Raw genomic sequence first — 21,633 nt, 5'->3', positions numbered from 1 at the left:
CTACATATTTTTAAGCCATAAGTAGGGTATATATTTGTACAATTTTTTTTTTTTTACATATCTACACACGTACATATCAATTTATCATGTTTACATACACAGGCATATGGTGTGCATTTGTGTTTTGAGTATGGCGGTCATGTAGGATGGAGCTAACTCTTGAGTAGTCTTCTGAAGAGATGATAGTTATCCATGGATCTTATGTTTGGGGGCAGTGAATTCCATAGTTTGGCTGCTTGAAGCTATGGGTTTTATCTTGAATGCTGGGGTTTTGAGGCCTTGGTGCCAATCTGGAGCAGAGGTTTCTTTGTTTGTATGTATTTGGTGATTTTATTCATGATTAAAAGTGGTCCTATTGCATGTGTTGCTTTGTGGGTGATGCAGAGCAGCTTGAGTGTGCATCTTCTGGTAACCGGTAACCAATGTAGGACCCTGAAGGCAGGTGAGATGTGGGCTTGGTGCTTCACATGTAGGAAAATTCAGAACTCTGGCAGCAGTTCTGAATTTGTTTGTAGTCTTTTCATACTGGATAAAGAAGATCTGTGGTAGAGGCCATTGGCGTAATCAAGTTTAGGCAGTACAAGAGAGATAATAGTTTGGACCTTATGTGGAAATCCTAGGTGGGGGAAGATGCATCTCAGAGTTTCATAGTAGTGAAGCTTGACCTTGCTAACTTATCCACTTGGGCATTCATTCATAGCTTGGAGTCCACTGTAATTTTATTCCAAGGTTTCACACTTCCTTGGATACTTTCGGAGGTGGTCCCAAATTGTCAGGCCAGGTGCAGTGTGGGGTCATAATTTTTCTATTCACCACATGTGAGTCAGTTTTGGATGCATTCAATTTGAGATGGCTCCATGTCATCCATTAATCAATGGCTCTGAGTCAGCTGAATATTTTTGATTTTTCAATGTCTTGGGGCTTTCCAGTTTAAGAAGTATTTGTGGGTCATCTGCGTTTTTATAGCATCTGAGCTGAAATTCTTTGATCATTGCCAGTAATGACTTGATGTAGATGTTGACAATTATGGGTGAGATGATAGTCTTGAGGGACCCCTGCTTTTCTGAATTACGGTTTGGATGAGAAATGGGGAGTATGAATGACCTATATTCTGTTTTGAGCGTAGGATGTGATTCATTCAAGAGCAGTGTCATGATCAACTGTGTCGTAGGCAGCCAAAAGGTCCAAAAGAAGTCATGCAGTGACCCTGTTCAGGTCTACTGTGTTTTTGAGATCATCCAAATGGTGATGAGGCCAGATTCTGTGCCTCTTCTGGACGGAATCTAGTTTTGCAAACACTGGTCAGAAAAAACACACATTTAGAAGCTATTTGCTAACTGTATGTCAGCGGTTTGCCAAACATGATTTACAATCTTCAGTGAACACCAGCTCAAGCAGCGGGTAGATGCATTTACATGAGTTTGAAATAGTTGCCACATATCAAACCAACAACATAAAAAAGTAAGCTTGGAGTCTGCACGGTGAGAATGGGTGGGTGCCAGTTTGAGTTCCCTACCAGGAAATTCCATTTGTAGTTCTTAACATTCCTCAAACAAGAAGAGAGTGAATTCCTTTTTAGGTCGAAGCCTACCAGACAGTACAGCTGTCTGGTTTGCTAACTACTACTTATGGACATTCTGAAAGCTTCCTGGGAATTCATTCTTCTCATTGCTGTCCATTGGCTTTGTGATTTGTAACTCATTTGCTTGCTTTCTATTTTCTGTCTTTATCCTGTCCAGCTTGAGTTTGTCTGGTGGAGCATTGCTTGTTTACTGCTGCATCCTTCCGAGGGCTCATTTTCTGTTAACAGGCCTTTAAATCTTGTTCTTATCTTGTCACATTTGCTGTGCATTCAATGACGGAGGTCAAACGGGCACTGTCTTCCCAGTGAGCATGGTGTTTTCTTGAATTTATGTGACAATCTTTCCGGGAAACGAAATGCTTTTTTCTAGCATACAACAAAAATGAACTGTGCTCCTATTTCGGAATATATCATAATTGGTAAAGTACTGATTAAGTTTATTTTTTTGTAATTCTTAAGTGTTGTGAAAACAAATATTGGAATACGATCAGAGCTTATCAATACACTAGATGATGACCTTTCCACACATTATCGCTTGTATGCAGTAAAACTGTGTGTGTGAAAATGTAGTGGTCATTTCAATTGAAAATGTGTTGTCTTTAATTTCAGTGCACTCCACACCATGCATACATCTCACTACGCCACTCCACTTTACCCACTCCACTTTACAACACTTCTCCACTCTACGCCACTCCACTCTCACACTCTACTCCTCCACACCACTACATTCTACATCACTCCCCTCCACTCTACGCCTCTCCACTTTATGCTCCACCACTCTTCTCCAATCGACCCAACTCCACTAAAATCTACCCCACCCCACTCCAATCTACCCTACTCTACTCTTATTTACCCTACTCTACTCTTATTTACCCTACTCTACTCTTATTTACCCTACTCTACTCTTATTTACCCTACTCTACTCTTATTTACCCTACTCTACTCTAATCTTATCTACCCTACCCTACTCTAATCTTATCTACCCTACCCTACTCTAATCTTATCTACCCTACTCTAATCTTATCTACCCTACTCTAATCTTATCTACCCTACTCTAATCTTATCTACCCTACTCCACTCGTTCACCCCACCCTCAAATCAGGTGTTTGTTAAGCACGACTACTCACCTGTAAGGGTCTCAAGGCGCTGGGGTTGTTTTGGGGGGGGTTGCAGGTTCCAGTCCATCAAGGAGGGTGTCTGTCGAAGAGAAAGGTTTTGAGGTTTCTTGCGAAGATGGGGAGCCATGTTATCTCTCTGAGGTGGAGCGTAAGGTCGTTCCAGGCTCTGGCCGTGCGGAAGGAGAAGGAGCGGCCTCACGATCTGGTCTTTCTGGTGCGGGGGACCACGGCATAAGAGAGCTGGGTTGATGGTAGCATCCTTTGGGGTGCGTGGAATTTGAATCGGCTATTCAGGTATGCTCGTCCGGTGTCATGGAGGGCCTTGTGAGCGTGGATTAGCATCTTGAAGGTGACTCTAGCTTCGATGGGGAGCCAGTGGAGTGTGCGCAGGTGCTAGGAGATGTGGCAGTGTCTTGGCAGGTTGAGGACCAGTCTTGCGGCGGCGTTTTGGATGTTCTGTAGCTTGCGGGTGAGGTTTTTGTTTATTCTGGCATAGAGTGCGTTGCCGTAGTCGAGCCTGCTGGTGACCAGGGCGTGAGTGATGGTCTTTCTGTGTTCGAGGGGGATCCATTTGAAGGTCTCACGTAGGAGGCGGAGGGTATTTAAGCAGGAGGACGAGACTGAGTTGATCTGGCGGTCCATTTTGAGCTCGGAGTCCAGGATGATTGCCAGGTTGCATGCGTGGTCCGTGGGGGTGGGCGGGCCTCCGAGGGCAGGGGGCCACCAGGTGTCGTTCCAGGCGTCTGGGTCCATGATGAGTACTTCCGTTTTGTTGGTGTTTAGTTGTAGGCAGCTGTTTTTCATCCATTTGGCGACTGCTTCCATGCCTTCTCGAAAGTTGTGTCTGGCGTTGTTGGGTTCGTTGGATAGGAAGAGGATGAGTTTGGTGTCGTCTGCGTATTACACAACGTTGAGTCCATAGGCTCTGACGATGGGGGCGAGCGGAGCTATGTAGACGTTGAAGAGCGTAGTGCTGAGGGAGGACCCCTGGGGGGGACTCCGCAGGTGGTCGGTGTAGGGTCCGAAAGGAAAGGGGGGAGTCTGACCTGCTGCGTTCTGCCGGAGAGGAAGGAGCGGATCCAGTCGAAGGCCTTTTTTTGGATCCCTGCGTCGTGGAGTCGGCGTATTAGGGTGCGGTGAGAGGCTGTGTCGAACGCCGCTGAGAGGTCCCGGAGGATGAGGGCTATTGTTTCTCCTTTGTCCAGTAAGGTATGGATGTCGTCTGTTGCGGCGAGGAAGGCGGTTTCTGTACTGTGGTTTTTCTGAAGCCGAATTGGGAGGAGTCGAGGATGTTGTGCTCTTCGATGAATGTGGCGAGTTGGCTGTATGGCTTTCTCGATGATTTTCGCTGGGAACGGGAGCAGGGAGATGGGTCTGTAGTTTTTGATGTAGGTGGTGTCCGCCGGGGGGTTTCTTCAGGAGGCGGTTGATCTCAGCGTGTTTCCAGTCCGGGAACGAGGCGGTTGCCAGGGAGCGGTTGATGGTGTGGCAGAGCATGGGTGCGATGGTGTTGGCGGCTCTGTTGAAAATGTGGTGGGGGCAGGGGTCCGTGGGGGCCCCGGAGTGGATTGACTTCATAGTCTTCAGTGTGTCTTCGGTAGTAAGGGCTGTCCAGTTGTCGATTGCTGGCTTAAGGGTGTCGGGGTGGTTGGTGAGGGTTCAGTGTGTTGGTTGTCTTCGTCAAAGTTGTTGTAGATGCTCTTGATTTTGTGGTGGAAAAAGGTGCAGAGTTTGTCGCAGAGGTCTTGTGTGGGAGGGATGTCAGTGGACTCGCTGGTGGGTTGGGCGAACTCCTTGATGATGTTGAAGAGTTCTTGGCTGTTGTGTGCATGAGTGGAGATTCTGTCTGCAATCGCTTTTTTCCTCGTTTTTCTGGTGTGGTGGTGGCGGCTCTGAAGTTGTTGTGGGCTTCTGTGGATTTGGTGTTCCTCGAGGCCTTTTCGAGGCGGCGGCAAGTGCGTCTGGACTCTCGAAGTTCGGTGGTGAACCATTAAGCTTTCTTGGCGTGGGTGTTGTTGTTTTTCTTGAGGGGTGCTATGGTGTTGGCGCTGTCGGAGATCCATCTGTGCATGGTTCCGGCTGCGGTGTTGGTGTCGTCGTTTTCTGCGATGGTTGAGGTGGAGTTGCTGAGTGATGAGGTTAGCTGGTTGTCGGTGAATCTAGTCCAGTTTCTTGGTGGGAGCAGGTGCTGGTGTCTGTGGATGGTGGGTGTTCTGAAGGTGAAGTGGACGCATCGATGGTCAGTCCATGGGAGTCCGGTGGTGTGGCTGAAGGTGATGAAGTTTCCTGTTGTGAAGTGGGGGTCGAGGGTGTGTCCTGCGGAGTGCGTGGGTTCGGTCACGATCTGGTGGAGTCCAATGTTGTGGAGGTTGTCCAGGAGGGATGTCGTGCTGGGGTCCAGTTGGTTGTCGAGGTGGAAGTTGAGGTCTCCCAGTAGGGTGTAGTTGGTGGACGCGATGGCATGCGGCAAGATGATATCGGCGATAGTTGGCAAAGTCCGCGGGGTCCAGGGGGTCAGTAGATGAGGGTTCCTCGGAGGGTGGAGGTAGGGCTGGCCAGTATCTTGAAGTGAAGGTGTTCCATCAGGTCTGTGGGCTCGTTGGAGTGTGCTGAGGCGGAGGGTGGATTTGTGGACGATGGCGATTCATCCTCCCGGGCGGGTGGGGCGGTCCTTCCTGGAGATCTTTTATCCTTGGGGAATGGCAATGGCGATGTCCGTTCCCGAGGTGGTGTTGGTCCAGGTTTCGGTAAAGAATGCTACGTCCAGGGTAGTGCTGTCGAGGAGGTCCCAGATTTCAGTGGCGTGTTTGTGGAGGGATCGGACTTTGAGGAGGATGCCTTGCAGGGTCTTCGGTTAGGTTGTGTTCTTCGGGCGGATTGCGCTGGGTCAGTGGTCTTGGCGGTGCTGCAGGTGTCCCGGCAGCGGTGACAGCTGAAGGGTCTGTGGGTGTCTACTGGTAATGCTAGCTTGCAGTTGTTGTTGCGGCCTGGGTTGAGAGCGTGGAGTGCCGCTGGGTCGTAGTGTTGGTGGTGCAGAGATCCAGGGTTCCTGGCGCTGGTCGCAGTCGGCGGCGCGGCAGCCATTAAGTAGGGGTCGGGGAGGGCTGGACAGCTGGGAGGCGGGGAGGGGAGCTGGATTGGGCTGTTTGCACTGGTCGTGCTGGGGGGGGGAGGGGCCACGGGGGCAGCAGTGGCGGGGAAAAATGGGCTGAAAAAGGCAAAAGGAAAAAGGCGAACAGTGCAAGTAAGGCAGCAAAAGTGCAAGAAAGACTGCAGGAAAGACACCGAGGACACCGGAGAGTGAAAGGGGGAGATTGAGATTCTGGTAAAAAACGAGAGACAAACGGAGGAAAGACACAGAAGGAGAGTGAAGGGGGAGCTTGAAATGAGGGGAAAACAACAGAAAAAGTGTAAGAGTGGAGGAAAGACCGAGGACCCTGGAGAGTGAAAGGGGAGATTGAGATGAGGGTAAAAAACCAGTGAAAAACAGAGGAAAGACACAGAAGGAGAGTGAAGGGGGGAGCTTGAAATGAGGGGAAAACGATGGAAAATGGAGGAAAGACCCAGAAGGAGAGTGAAGGGGGGGGGGGGGGAAGTGAGGGAATAACGAGTGAAAAGGAGAGAAAAAGCGGAGCAAGAGAATGGAGACAGAGGTTCACTGGACCACCAGAGTTGAGGAGCAGGTGAAACCTGCGGGTGGAGGAGGGCCTCGAACACCAACACTCAAAAGTGCAGGGGCTTGGGGGGGAAGGCTTCACTTAATGGTGGAACTGCGAGGGAGGGAGAGCAATTTCACTGACAATGAGTCACCCCGGTCCACCCTTTCTACTGTACTCTAATCTCCCCCACTCCAATCTACCCACTCCAGTCAATTTATTCCAGTCTACCCCACTCCAATCCACCCAGTCTTCTCCACTCTACCCCAGTCTACCTGACTCCACTCTACCTCACTCCAATCCCATCAATCTGCCACAATCTACACCACTCCGATCTACCCAATCTAATCTACCCCTCTCCACTCTACCCCAATCTACTCCACTCTGCCCAATCTACCCCACTCCCCTACAGTCTACCCAGAGCCACTGCTTCCAGTCTACACCTAAACCACCCCCTTCAATCTGTCCCACTACACCCCATTATACCCCACCCCACTCTTATTTACCCCACTCCAGTCTCCACTCCATTCCAATATACCGCACTCTACTCCACTCCAGTCTGCCACAATCTACCCGCTCCAGTCTACCACAAAAACTGATTGACGTATTTATACCAGAATTCTTCCAGGAGCACTCACATGTCTTACCAAGTATTCATTCATTGGTCCAAACTTCGGGCTCTCACTAAGAGAGCTCAGACTTTAGTTAAAAATTCTTGATGTGGATATTATTTACTAAGTGCTGTTCTTCCCGCTTAGCTTTCCTTTAACACAAAACTCTAACATGATGAGATCCACACCATAATGCACAAACTGTCTTAAGTGGACACAAGCCCAAGTCCCTGACTAGATGCAACAGAATGGAAAATGGTACTTACCCAGTATACATCTGTTCTTGGCATGCAGAGCTGTAGAGTCACATGCTGTGCATAGCCTGCCATCTAGTGTTGGGTCCGGATGTTTGCACTTTGTTTTTGTTCGAAGAAGTCTTTTCCAGTTACGAGGTAGGTGACTCCTCCTTTCAGTGATAGTGCGCATGGGCATCTGATTCCATTGTTAGATTGTTTGACGCAGAGGGTGATAATGGATGTAACTGCAACAGATATAGGTACCCGAGGAGGCGGGTGGGCGCTTGTGACTCTACAGCTCTACATGCCAAGAAAAGATGCATACGGGGTAAGTAGCATTTTCCGTTCGAGGCATGTGAGCTGTAGATCACATGCTGTGCATAGACTAAAAAGCAGTTGTCTCCCAAAGCGGTGGCTAACCTGTAGCTCTTGCAGTGGTTTGAAATAGTGTACGTAAAACTGCTTGGCCCACTCTAGCTTGTTGTCTTGCTAGCACATCTACACAATAGTGTTTTGTGAATGTGTGAGGTGTAGACCATGTTGCAGCTTTGCATACATCATCTATGGGTATGTTTCCTAAAAATGCCATAGAAGCCCCTAGTTTGCGAGTGGAGTGCACTCTAGGAGGAATTGTTAAAGTTCTTTTTGCTTTTGCATAGCATATTTGCATGCACTTGACTATCCACCTTGCAATGCCTGATTTTGATATCGGGTTGCCTTAATGTGGTGAAGCAAAAGCGACAAATAGCTGTTTTGTCTTGCTGAAGGGTTTTGTACTTTCTATATAGTAAAGAATTGCTCTTTTCACATCTAAAGTGTGTAAAGCACTTTCTGCCACATAATCTGGTTGAGGGAAGCACACAGGCAACTCAACAGATTGGTTGATATGAAAAGCAGGAATTACCTTAAGTAGAAATTTATGGTTGGTCCGAAGAACCACTTTGTTTTGATGTATTTGTAAGACTGGTTCTTCTATGGTTAGTGCCTGAAGCTCACCCACTCTCCTCAGAGATGCCCTGAATTGTATGCGCTTGAATAAACTCCCCAACCAGTGAGCGATGCGTCTTCTAAAAGCACTATCTATGGAACCGGGTGGATGACGGGCCGCCCTTTTGAAAGGATTTGGGTATTCCCCCACTGCAAAGAGCGATGGGTGCGGCCGTCCACCAACACTAGATCTGATAACAGACCCTGAGCCTGGTTCCACTGACGTGCTAAGCACTCCTGAAGGGGGCGCATGTGAAGTCTTGTGTAAGGTACTATTAGTATGCAAGACTCCATCATCCCTAGTAACTGCATGAACACTTGAGCTGGCAATGAGTGTTGCGGATTCTGGCCGGATTGGGATAGGCCAAAGCCTTTTGTGTATCTCTTGTGGCTCCCAGATACGTCTGTGTTGGATGGCTGTAGATGAGACTTGGACAGGTTCACTGTGAATCCTAGATCGTGGAGCAACTGCAGTGTTTTGTGAGTGTGATCGATACAGCTTTCTTGCGAGCTGGCTTTTATGAGCCAGTCGTCCAGATATGGGAAGACACAAATGTGTTGTCTTCGAAGATGAGCTGCGACTACTGCTAAACACTTGGTGAAAACTCTGGGTGCGGTAGTTACTCCGAATAGGAGCACCTTGAACTGATAATGCTGTCCTGCTACTATGAACCTTAGGTATTTGCGATGAGCAGGATGTATTGGGATATAGAAATAGGTGTCCTTTAAGTCCAGTGTGGACAGAAAGCGGCCTTGTTGAAGGAGCCGGAAGCACTTGTTGGAGAAGGGACCATGTGAAAGTGGTCCGATAGAATGTATAGATTTAGTTCTCTGAGGTCTAGTATAGGCCTCAGAGTCATCCTTCTTGGGAATTAAGAAGTACAGGGAGTATACCCCGCTGCCTTGATGTTTTAATGGGACTGGGTCTATTGCTCCTTTCTAACAGGGAGAGTACTTTTTTTTTTTTTTTTTTGAAAGGGTAAGATGTTCCTGTGACTTTGCATGTGGTCTTGGAAGAATGTTTGGGGTAGTGTCTGTAAGTTCCAGGCAGTTACCATATTGGATAATTTGTAGTACCCATTTGTCTGAGGTGATGGTATTCCAGACAGGTAGAAATTGGGAGAGACGTCCCCCGACAGGAGTGGAATGATCGGGGTAGGGAAAAGAAGTCACTGCTTGTTTGCGGGGGAAGTGCGTGTTGAGTTGCCTCTGCCTCTTGCCTTACCGTTGTTTCCTTGAAACCCGCCTCTAAAAGAACCTCTTGATGAGGGTGATTGGTTGTTGCCCTTATAAGAGGAGGAGGGTGTCTCTGTGGATATATTCTTGGAACCACCCCTGTAAAAGGAGCGACGAAAGGCACCCCTATTTGAAGGTAACTGCAAAGCCACCATGGATTTGGCGACCTCCGTGTCTGTTTTCATTTTTTCCAACTTTGTGTCAACTTCTGGGCTAAAGAGGTGTTCCTTGTCAAATGGTTGGTTGAGAATAGAGGCTTGCACCAGAGGTTTAAATCCTGAAATTCCCAACAAAGCATGCCCGCGTAGCAAGACGCTGGTATTTACTGCACAGGCTGCTGTGTCTAAGGCACACCTGATGGAGGGGTTTGTGATTAATTTTACCCTCCTGAATAAGGTCATTAGCCTTTGATTTATGCTCATCAGGCAAAAATTGCATCAGCTTCTCTAACTCATCATAATGAGCCCTATCGTATCGAGCTAACAAAACTTGAGCATTAGCAATACGCCAATGATTGGCTGCTTGCGACGCTACTCTTTTGCCCGAGACATCAATTAATTTGTACTCCTGATCAGGAGGAGGGGCCTCACCTGTCTGCGAGTTAGCTCTCTTGTGAGCGTTGGAAACTACCGGAGAGTCTAAAGGCAGCTGACCCTTGATATAGGTGGGGTCAGTAGGTGCAGGTTTATATTTTTTCTCCACCCTGGGTGTAATGATCCTTACCCTCACAGGATCCTTAAAGATCTCATAACTTTCTGAGAGGAACTTAGGGTTTCAAATTTAGAAATCCTCTTCTAAATCCTCCTTATGCAGCTCCATCCCATAATGAGCAGCCCTGTTAAGTAGCTCAATGTAGCCTATTGTGTCGTCGGGCGGTGAGGGTCTGGGCGGATATAAATCGGGGTCAGTATTTGTGTCTGGGGCAGTGTCATAATGGTCCCATGGGTCAGTATCTTGTGGCCTATACTGATCCCCCATCCCTTTTATCCTGTGGGTCAGGTGATAGTGGTGGTGGTGGTGAATTCGTGGGTGTGATGAGTACATTTGGATCAGTGGGCGAAGGAGGTGAAATATAAGGTGGAGAAGGGCAAGTACCCACATTTTTGTTCTTCAGAGGAATGTGGTAATCCTCCAGCAGACCCATTTGCCTTTTTTCCAGCAATTTGGCATGGATATACCCAGTGTCTCGATTTATTACCAGTTCTTTCTGTTTCGGATCCGAAGGAGGAACGTTGGAACGAGGCTCTTTTGACGGAAGTCTTTTCTTTGGTCGCAGCAATTCACATCCGAATCCGATGGGTGAAAAAACACAATCTAACAATGGAGTCAGTGCACACGGGTATCATCACCGAAAGGAGTCACCAACCTCGTGACTGGAAAAGACTTCTTTGAACAAAAACAAAGTGCAAACATCCGGACCCAACACTAGATGGCAGGCTATGCACAGCATGTGATCTACAGCTCACATGCCTCGAACATATACATTTTACAAAACGTACCTAGATCTCCATGGAGGAAAGCATTATGCAACCAAATTAAGAGGAGTTCAAAATCCACATAAACAATTAGCCTCAATGATGAAATACCACAAAAGTGACATGCTGAGATCTTGTTGACATCACATGATTACACAATGTCTTTTTAAAAAAAAATGTTTAGCTTTGTAGGGTCTGCGAATTCAACCTGGTTTGTTTGCTTTTTGTTTAATGTCATGCAATTCATGAGTGAATATTTTTTCAATTATTTCACTGCTAATTTTCTGATGTACGTCGTGTTTACTTGAATAGTTTTTTCGCGTAAACATTCTTACCTTTGTAATTTAGGTAATCTCTCGAGTTTAAGCCGTCTTGGACTAAGGTACAACAGGTTATCTGCAATACCGAAGTCTTTAGCAAAGTGCAGTGAACTGGATGAACTGAATCTGGAGAACAACAACATATCAACTTTACCAGAGGTGAGTGACTTATGATGTAAGATAATTTAAAGCGGTTAAACTTCTGATACTAGTTTGATTGGGGTTGGCGACCCATGTTCCTGCACACTGGAAAACTTTTGCAAAAAGTGACTGGTCATCTTTTAGTTGGTTATTGCTGTATTTGGGTATTAAATTGGTTCTAATACGGTGAAATATTTTCCAAGACAGTATTGTAAAATTATCAAAATAATTACGTAACATGAGCACAAAATGTGCCTTTTCTTTCCACATAATTTAGTCAACCCTGCCTCATAATTTGGTTGTCTTCTGTGGCAGAATTCCATTTGGACAGATGGCCGTTTTTTATAGTTGTGATCTCTTTTTAATTAGGCATATTTAGAATATCTACAGCAATTGACTAGAGGCCAATACTGGTAAACCCCCCCCCCCCCCCCCCCCTCAAAAAATGTGCCCCAGTACAAATAGACAAAAAAACGTAGTTGCCATTTGACAGCCGTGCAAGATGTGAGACAGTCATTGGGTATGAATGAAACTGCACTAAGCCTGCATTGGACATTTGGTTTCATAAAGTAGCAATGGTAATGTATAAATATCACTTCATGTACAAGGAAATGCCCTTAGGGTTCCTAATAATGTTGTGAACTTAAGATGACTGCATTGTTACCTGTTTAACAATGGCAGCTAGGTGGAGTGTGCCTGAAATCTTGAAGATATAAATCAGGAAAAGAGTGGACCCCTCTGCATACTGTTTATTTGGTGTTTACGTGATGGAAACAAGGTTATCGTGGGTCGCCCAAATTATCTTAAGTGAATTGCTATGGAATTAGAGATTCAATATTTAATGTTTGTACAAATAGCAACATCTGTGAGGCATCATGAAGTGTAATGAGTGGTTGTGAGAGAGCATGGAAGTAATAAATCTACATCACTAATAAACAACCATGTTGCACAGTGTATCTTTGTCCTACTGTACACAATTTAGATTGGAAAAGGCTCTGTCCGGAGAGACTGAAGCTCTGTGTATTGCCAAAGCTGAAATTTCAGAAATGGAACAGAGCTTCATAGTTAGTGTGTGTGCATTATTGTCAAATATGTCAAAGGTCTTCTTAATGTTTTTTTATTTAATGGCTCTAATGCAGTAGACCGCCTTTGTTCGAGAATTAGGATTGGGTTCTGTGTGCCACTAGCCTTTTTCAGGTAGCAGTAGGACCAGAAAGATATGCATGTTTTTCTACTTATCTGTGAGTCAGGCTTACGATCTAAGGGTTCACAGATTGTACCCAAGAAGTAGCTAGTGCATTCATTAGATTGAATAGGCCAATTTATAAATGTGGGAGCATAACTACATAGCTGAAACTGCTGTTGGCTACTAGGGCCTGCACTTGAGAATTTGAAAATTCTCTCTCATAACCGGTCTCTGAAGTGAGGGTCGTTTTTAGTTCTCGCGTAGCGTTGCAGCGCAACGCGCTTCTCGCTCTGCGAGACCTCTTGTGAGCAAGGAGATTTCAGTAGGAGACTTGAAACCCCGCCCCTCATTTTCATTGGCTGGCGTCACCGTTTATGCTAAACGGTGTCTTGCCATTGGAAATTAGGCTTTTAGGCCACTGCCCTTTCTCGCTTTAGTCCGGCCCATCCGGACTGGCTAGTTTGCTTTGCGACTGTCGCAAAACCATTTCTTATCTTTAGGGGGGCCATCTGTTTTCACTCAGCCATGTGAAAACAGATGGCCCCCTGCCTTCCCGCAATGGCGAGCGCTGGTGCCCACTTTTTTCACGTTTTTGTCCCTGTTCTGTTACCTTTGGCCCGGTTCTGTTACTTTTAGCCGGTTCTGTTACGTCCGGCTGGGTCCTTGCCTTTGGTCCAGCTCCGTCCCTCCAGGTCATGCTCTTGAGGCCCCGTCCCGGCTGCAGCGCTCCCGCCCCGTACCTCACTCGGTGCACCGTACCTCACACCCCTCACTCTCCCCAGGAATCTCTCCCCCCCCCCCCCCCACCCCCCTCTCTGGAAGATTTTGGGGCTCTCGGTCCAGGCTCTTCCCTTTCCCCTTCTGTCTCTGCATTCACCCCCCGTCCTGCTCCACACCCTCTTCCTGTCCCTCCCACACCCCCACCTCCCTTCCCTTCCCTCCCCAACCCCTCCCGCCTCCTCTTCGTGGTGGAACATTTGTTATTTTCTTATTCACGCAGGCGATGAAAGAAATGGCTGAGCCCAAATAGCAGATTTAATTAATTGGATTTAACAACAAAGCTGAGAGAGTGCATAATATCGTTGACTGACTCCGTTCTACCGGAGCCACCCACCCCCAGACATTAAATAGTTTGGGTCTGCTATGTGACTGCGATTATGGATGCAGACTCTTAAAAGTACACAATGACAGTGGAGTAAATGCCAGAGAAGTCACAGGGCACAATAGGAACAGCTACCAGCTCTGTGTTTTAGCGAGCATGCTTGATCATGTCGCGAGGACTGTAGGAATGCTGTGCAGATCCCTCCGAGTGCCAAAGCCAGGACACCGACCACCACTTCCTGTCCCTAGGAAAGGATAGTAAGTGTGGGGAAAGAAGGGCATTCCAGTGCCGGATAGAGCTGGGACAATAAGGGTGGAGACAAACACCTGCGGAAAACAATTGTAAGCGCACAAATAAAATAATAACCAAAGACATAAATAACTAAAGTAGCTGCGTTTGTGTGGACATTTGCTTGCGGGTCCCGATACCGCTACATTACACCGAATTCCTATATTTTAGACTACAGTAAAGAAGAGGGTGCCTGACAGCTGGGCATCCGCCGGTTTCGTCAGACAGGCTTTTTTTGAGGTAACCTTCAGTCCTGCATTTCTGATGGTTCAGAATTATCCCGTCTGACGTTGCAACTCTGTCACATGCCGAGGCGCTGGAGCTATTTTCAGTATGGCCAGCAGAATTGCTGCTGCTAACTTAGAATGGTGGACCGAGCTGACTGGTCGTTGCTGCAGTCAAAGAGCACACCCACAATGCTCCCTGTCCATCTCACATGACAGTATGGGCCAACACTGCGAGAGCCGGACTGCCCGCGATAGTCTGCAAGCTAGGGTGGGCTGCCATGACCTCACCACCCCTCACGGCCCCTTGCAATTCACGGCCTCCAACAGAGTGGAGCTGGATTTAACTATTTTGGCCAGGGTTGACTTTGGATCCCAGTCTGGCCCGGCTGATGGCTAGAAATAAGACCACTAATGACCAGCACAGAAACATTACTTTTATGATGGTACAGTAAGTACTCTTTACCATTGTTCATCCTTCTCACAACTGGTTCGTAATAGCATGTACTGCACTCAAGGCCGAAAAACATTTTAACAAGTAAAACTGAAATAAACGCAAACTGTGGCAAAGCCAGTATGCCTCGTCTTTTTGATATATTGACTATGCCAATACAGTGCAGCGCGGTGTGTGTGTATGGGGGGGGGGGGGGGGAGAGAAAAGAACAAGCATTTGCAATGCAATAGGTATCGCATTACAGAAAGTTTGAGCTACTGGCATTGAAAATAATAATGCAACGCCACCAGCTCAAACTTTCAGTAATGCGAGACCTAGTGCATTGCAAATACTTGTGTTGCAGAGCTCTGAGCATATTGAAATCTGACCTTGACATTAGACATAGACTTGTGGGTATAGGCAGGGAAAATTATATTGTACCTGCAGTATTCTTTGCCCCAAGTGAAGGTACGGGAAGATACAGAATTCAATTATGTGCATAACATTATTCAGTAATAATTGGGAATAATGTTTAGACCTGGTCTTTTAAGGACCGTGTTTGTCGAAACCTGGAAAACATGAAGTGTGTGCGTGTGTGTGTGTGTGTGTGTGTGTGTGTGTCTGTCTGTCTGTCTGTCTGTCTGTCTCAAAAGAAGCTTTATTCGACTATGCAAGTCATAAAAGCACATACATATAAAAGGTATAAAAGTTTAAAAAGATCAACAGTGCAAGAATTAAAATCTGAATAGGAACATTTGTGCAAAAAAGCAATCAGAGCCATCGTTATCAGATGTTGCATGATAAAACAAAGTTTTAAAAAAACGAGTGCATGTAATCTCATGCGCCTTAGTAGACATTAAGAGCCCCACAAGTCCGGATATGCCCACATGCTCCTGTTCGATGTTGAAAGATTTCATCATGAACAATTGCCAGCCTTAATTGATTTGGAGCAACTGTGCCACATCCACCTCAGAAATTTTGCCACAGGGGTTGCATACCTGGGTGATGGATCACAGCAAAGGATTCGCAGGGCTATGTTAGATGAACTTGTGCCTAGATTCTTACAAAGCTGGGCCAGCCAAGATTTCCGTGAACCGGCGTAGGCAGGGTAGGAAAAGAGCATGTGCTAGTATGATTCTACATGTTTGTGCAAACCTAACATTTATTATCCCCTGTGGGTGACCATTTGGATGAAAAACACTTCAGGGGCAAAGTTCCTGATCTAAATTGAAAATAAAGTTTCCGATCCAGAGGCTTTTTAATAATATCCCAGTATGTCTCGAGGCTCGGACGTGATTTATTCTGGAGAAAGAGCCCCGAGAGTGAGGTAGGGTCTTTGCGCCTAAATTCTTCATGTGCGACTATTTCCCAGTAGGTTTCTTTAAGGATATTTTTTTTAGGGGAATGTTAAGGTAATGGGGGAATCCCACAGATGTGATAAGCCCATTTTATAGCTCAAACCTCTCAGATCTTGCAACCTGCTAATTTTGTGGAATTGATCCAGATTAATGCCCTCGCTTAGGCCCTCTTTATATACTGTCAATTCCTGCGTACACCATTATCTTCGCCCAGAATAGAATTAGCTGTAACCTAGCTAAATTTTTAAGGGCTTTCCTACCTAAATCGTTCCTTAGGGAAAGGGTGGGTGTACTCTCTGGTAAACTGGTAATCACACGAAAAAACGCATTCTCGGCTAGTGTTAGCTGGTTCAGTTTTTCAAGACCCCACAGCTCAGCCCCATAGAATTGCTCTAATGTAGTATCTGTCTGATCAACATCTTCAGTGTCAATAGTTCTCTACTCTAGACAATGAGGCACTCTTTTTCTGTAACTGATGATCCTTATGATAATTGAACTGGACTAAATAAACCGGGGGTAGGAGGAAAGAAACATAGCAGCGTCCTGACCCCCCTCCCCCCCCCCCCCCCCCTCGGGAGCCATACATAAGCATGTGTCCCACAGACAATATATACATTTGGGGGTGTAAGCAAGGGTGGACTACTATTCGTGGTCAATGTAAACGAAACGTGTAATTACAATGGCCCACAGGAATACTCCCAACCCCTTCTACACAAAATGGGGCTGGTGTATCAATTATCGGTATCAGTATGGCCTCATTATCTGGGATATTTTTCTCATGGAAGGATCTAAAATACTCTGATATTAAACCCTAGGAACTACGTCATTTCATCTTTTTCCCATGAACTGTTTACACTTCGCTCAAAAACATTTATACAGGCATCTGGGTGCAAAGTATCTAGCTTCCCTCCTTTTTTTTTCCCGGAGTGTAACCCTGGTGCATCACTATGTATTCCAACACTGCTTCATATTCTTCTTTAGTCAGTTTGGCAGTATCTGCATGCGAGTGGGTATACATTACAGTAAGGAGCTGGAACCTTGCTTCACAACTTCCTAGATATGATAGAGGCAGGGATATAAAGAGATCATACTTATGAGTCATAGAAGGGAGTAAACCACAAATTCAACACTGTTGCATTAGTCGTTTGGTGTACTTCATGGATCATCTGAAGAAAAGCATTTCCAAAATATGTCTGCCTATGTCTATCTTTATGCGGAGCTAGGGAAACAAACGAATGCTCAGGCGGATCAGGAGTAGTCCCTATCAGAACATGCATTGGGTGTTTGTCTTCTAAATAAAATATCACACCAATCAATATGATCGTTACAACAAAGATACAAGATAATAACACAATTTTGGTTTTAGTGGTCCAAATAGGCTATCCAGGATCATTTTGACCTAAGGGCGGGGCAGCCAGAGGCTGCTCCTCTTGCGCGACTAATCGCCCAAATGGAAACATATCTAACACCTACTTTATACAATAATACTGGCGTCACTTGTGACCATCTTCACTCAATAAGCAACTTCACCAAAGTCCGTTCTAAGCCTCTTTAGTAGGCTTCTATTGTCCACCAAACTGTACCAGTTGTCTTCTTCCGTGTAGGGTCTCCCAGTCTAGGCCTTTCTCATGAAATTAGTCCTTCTTAGTATCTGTCGGAGTGCCCTCCTGGCAAACACTCACAGCTCACTCGAAAGTCTAAGTGTTCAAACGGCAGGCAGTACAGATATCGTGCTCTTACCATAAACTTAAATCCATGACACTGTATTTCCCTCTGGTGCTCTTCGTTGGTCGTGTGCGCAGGTCATATCGTGTCCAGGCCCAGGCACTGTTTGATCAGGAAAAAGCAACGGAGTTTCAGTCTCAACAACACTCCCAGACTCCAACACTCGCTGTTCAGTGTCAGAGGACGCTTGGGCTGCCCTTATTTTAGGGGGGACAGCTTTCAGCATCACGTCGTCGTTCTCCTTTTCTGTCTCTGTCCAGGTCAGCCGGGTATCCGAAAAGGGGACAAACAGTGGTATGTGCTCACATTCCTGATCCCGGATTCCTTCTTGGACCCACCGGTCATAAGAGAGTGGCAGGGATACCCGTTTGGTGTGGTGAGCATGGATCCAATGCTTTCTTTCTCCCATCCACCTTTACCGCAGTCCTCGTGGCCAACAGCACTTGTTTCGGCTCGAGCCAGCGAGGCTCCAAAGCCTTGGTCCTTGCAAAGTTCCGGATCAGGACCCAGTCTCCGGGATGCAGCGTGTGCTCAGGACTCTCAGGAAGTGGTCACAGTGACTCCTCGATCTGCTGATGAATGGAACAAAGATTTTTAGTTAACTCATACAGGTAATCTATCATCATTGGATACTCAATCTCCCTGAATCTCTTGGGCCTAGGGACACCCCAGATATTGGCTGGGTGCCCAATAAACTACCTCGGACGGAGATAGTCCTGTCCTCGTGTGTGCAGTCATTCTTGTGGATAAAAGGGCTAATGGTAACGCATCCGGCCACTTCAGACCTGTGCTCTCCTGTACTTTGGCCAATTTTAACTTGATCATTCCATTGTATTTCTCCACAAGACCTGCAGTTTGGGGGTGATTTGAGGCATGAAATTTCTGATTTATGTGCAACCCTTCACACACCAACTGCACAAGTCTGACATTGAAATGGCTGCCGTTGTCACTCCAGATCACCAGAGGTAACCCGTAGCGAGGAAAGAACTCTGAGTGCTTTCACCGTGGCGCTAGCAATATTTGCCTTCACAGGGTACACCTCCACCCACTTACTGAAAGCACACACTACCACTAGGACGTACTTCAAATAGCTCAATGAAATCCATTTGAAGAACCTCAAAGGGAAATGGGGGTGGTGCAAAATTCCCAGGAGGGACAGGGGTACCTTTTCCTGGATTATACTTTAAGCAAATCATACAAGTCTTCACTAATTGTGCAGCTACCTTGGAAATAAGATCATTTCTCCACACTGGGTCTAACAATTTACAGATCCCTTTTGCGCTAATGTGAGCGGGACCATGAGCTATAGTGACAACTGGGAAAACATATGCCTTAGGCAGCAGCCATCTCTGGCTGTCGGACAGATCATTCCAGCACCCATCTTCATCTAGAGTGCCTGTCCGTTCCTGCCATACAGCCACTTCATCTGCTGTGGCCTCATTCTCTATGTCCTTATCACGATCTACAGTGTTCTCGTACATTGTATTGTCAGGTACTAGCAGGTCCTGCCACAAAGATCTTAGTCATTTCCGATCTAGCAGTTTCTTTAGCTGTTTGGTCCGCAAATGCATTGGCCCTACCTACGTCATCTGTAACTACCTTGTGGACACTGCATTTTATTATTGCCAGCTTTTTGGATAACATCAAAGCCAACAGCAATCTATGGACCAACGGGCCATGCTGTATCTTCAACCCATGGGATGTCAGGAACCCCCACTCCGCTCAGAGCCGCCCAAAATTATGAGCGACTCCGAACGCATACTGGCTGTCGGTATGAATAGTAGGAGCCATTCCCTTGCTTAACTCGTAAGCTCTCAACAAGACTACCAACTCAGCAGCCTGGGCAGATTGATATGAGACGCGGGAAGTCTCTACGACTGCGCAATGTGGTGAAGGCATATGCGGCAGAAGTAGTGCCATCTGGTAGCTTAAGGCATGAGCTGTCGATGTATAGTTCCCCTTGGGGGTCAGATAAGGGAACATCAGTCAGGTCTACCAGTCCCTTTGTTTCTGCCTCTGTTCTGTACATACAGTAATGCGCATCTGCATCATGACTTGTCGAAGGGAGGGGTAGTAATATGGCTGGATTCAGAGTGACACATCGTTTAATGGTGACCTGTGGCGCGGTCAAAGTTAGCTCACATCCAGTCACACGTGCACTGGTAAGGTGCTGTGTCTGCTTTCTATTCAATAGAATGTCTACAGGATGGGGTTTCATGAGCGTTAGGTCAGTGTTGAGAACGAGCCCTGCCGATTGTCTGATTGAAATTGCCACCACAGCAGCAGCTCTCAGACAGCTCGGTAGCGCTCTAGCCACATTGTCAAGGACTGCAGAAAAATAAGCACAGGGCTGGTACTTACCATCGAAAGCCTCTGGCAACACACTCAGCGCGCAACCATCCACTTAATGGACATACAATACCAAGGGTTTCCTATAGTCAGGAGTACCAAGGACAGGAGCAGAACACAACGCATGCTTCAGCTGTTCGAAGGCATGCTGACACTCAAGCGTCCACGGCAAAGGTTCACACACATCTTTCGTAGTTAAATGAAGAAGGGGTTTAACAGTCAAAGAATAGTTGGGGATCCAATGTCGACAATATGAGGTAATTCCAATGCAAGCTCGCACTTCTCTCTGTGTCTTTGGCACACTCATATTATTGATTGCAGAAAGGCGTTAAGGTGTCAGTCCTCTACCCTCCTTCGATAGGTGGTGACCTAAATAGGTAACCTGTCGACAATACTGAAACTTGGAAATGGACGCCTTGTGTCCATTTTGTGCCAAATGCATTAACAATTTAACCATGGCTTCCTTACATCCTTCTTCAGTATCAGAAGCCACGATGAGATCATCAACATATTGCAACAGTACATTACCAGCCGGAAGTACTAACAAATCCAATTGTGCTTTCAAAGCTTGACTATATATACTAGGATTTTCAGTATACCCCTGAGGAGCGCGACAGAAAATGAAGCTTCTCCCAGATAAATTGAAACCGGAAAGATACCTTGACTCTGGATGAATCGGAATGCTAAAGAACGCATTCTTCAAATCAATCACAGAGAAATACTGAGCTGTAGGAGGGATCGCAGTCAAAATCGAAGTAATATCCCGAAGTAATATCGGGAACAACAGGAAATTGTGGTATTGCTATTTTATTGATTTCCCGAAGATCAATAATAAAACTGTACACATCTAGATAGGCATCAGGGGAATCTCTCGGGACCTTCTTAAGAATCGGAAGAATAGAGCTGTTGCACTCATTAGAAACAGTTTCCTCAATACTCAAGATACAATTAAATCATTTATTATTTTCAACAAAGCAGTCTCTCCTACTTGCGATATTTTCTACTGTGGAATACGGGGCAGAGAGACATTGTCCTTAACCTGAATGGAAACTGGCGGTACCTGTAACAGTCCTACGTCCGTGTCACCTGTCGCCCACAACATACTAGGCATGTCCTTAAATTCGTCAGGGAGAGGGGCACCTTTGGCAAAGTGCTGTTTCGCCCGCGCCACATCAGGTCCAATCGTCATGTAAACACCATCTGGGGAACAATAAATGGGTGCATGCAGCTTTTTCAACATGTCAAGCCCCAATAAATTTTCCCCACAATTTGAAGTCAAAAGAAACGAAGATTTCATTGAAAACTGACCAATTGTCAAAGCAAGGGGCTTAGAGATGGGACTAACAACCGGCACGCCTGAAAATCCCACCAAACCATTGCCAAACAGAGCTGCTCCAGGATCCAGCGAACGGGAAACGGAGCTGTTCATAGCACCCATGTCAACTAAAAACCTTAGAAAGGTACCAAGCAAATCTGCAGCAACATAGGGTCCGCTTTGATCTAAATTCACCGAAACTGGTCCCACACCCTGTCCGTCGCTGTCCTAGCTGTTAATGGACCTCCCTGTCCCATCATTCACATCATAATCCTCACGACAATACTGTCG

The 21,633-nt window shown here is 46.4% G+C and overlaps 1 protein-coding gene across 1 annotated transcript in view; it reads left to right on the top strand.

Annotated features, from left to right (window-relative positions):
• SHOC2 (SHOC2 leucine rich repeat scaffold protein) overlaps positions 1 to 21,633 on the top strand; it is a 352,564-nt gene that overhangs the window by 146,713 nt on the left and 184,218 nt on the right. Inside the window, exon 4 of the mRNA XM_085603417.1 lies at positions 11,250 to 11,380. Within this exon, the coding sequence (XP_085459543.1) occupies positions 11,250 to 11,380 (131 nt within the window). The remainder of the gene's footprint in view (positions 1 to 11,249; positions 11,381 to 21,633) is intronic.

Source organism: Triturus cristatus, chromosome 1_2 (assembly GCF_964204655.1).
Source record: "Triturus cristatus chromosome 1_2, aTriCri1.1, whole genome shotgun sequence".
NCBI lineage: Eukaryota > Metazoa > Chordata > Amphibia > Caudata > Salamandridae > Triturus > Triturus cristatus.
Note: the sequence above shows the minus strand (reverse complement) of the source record. Positions and strands in the feature narration are given on the sequence as shown.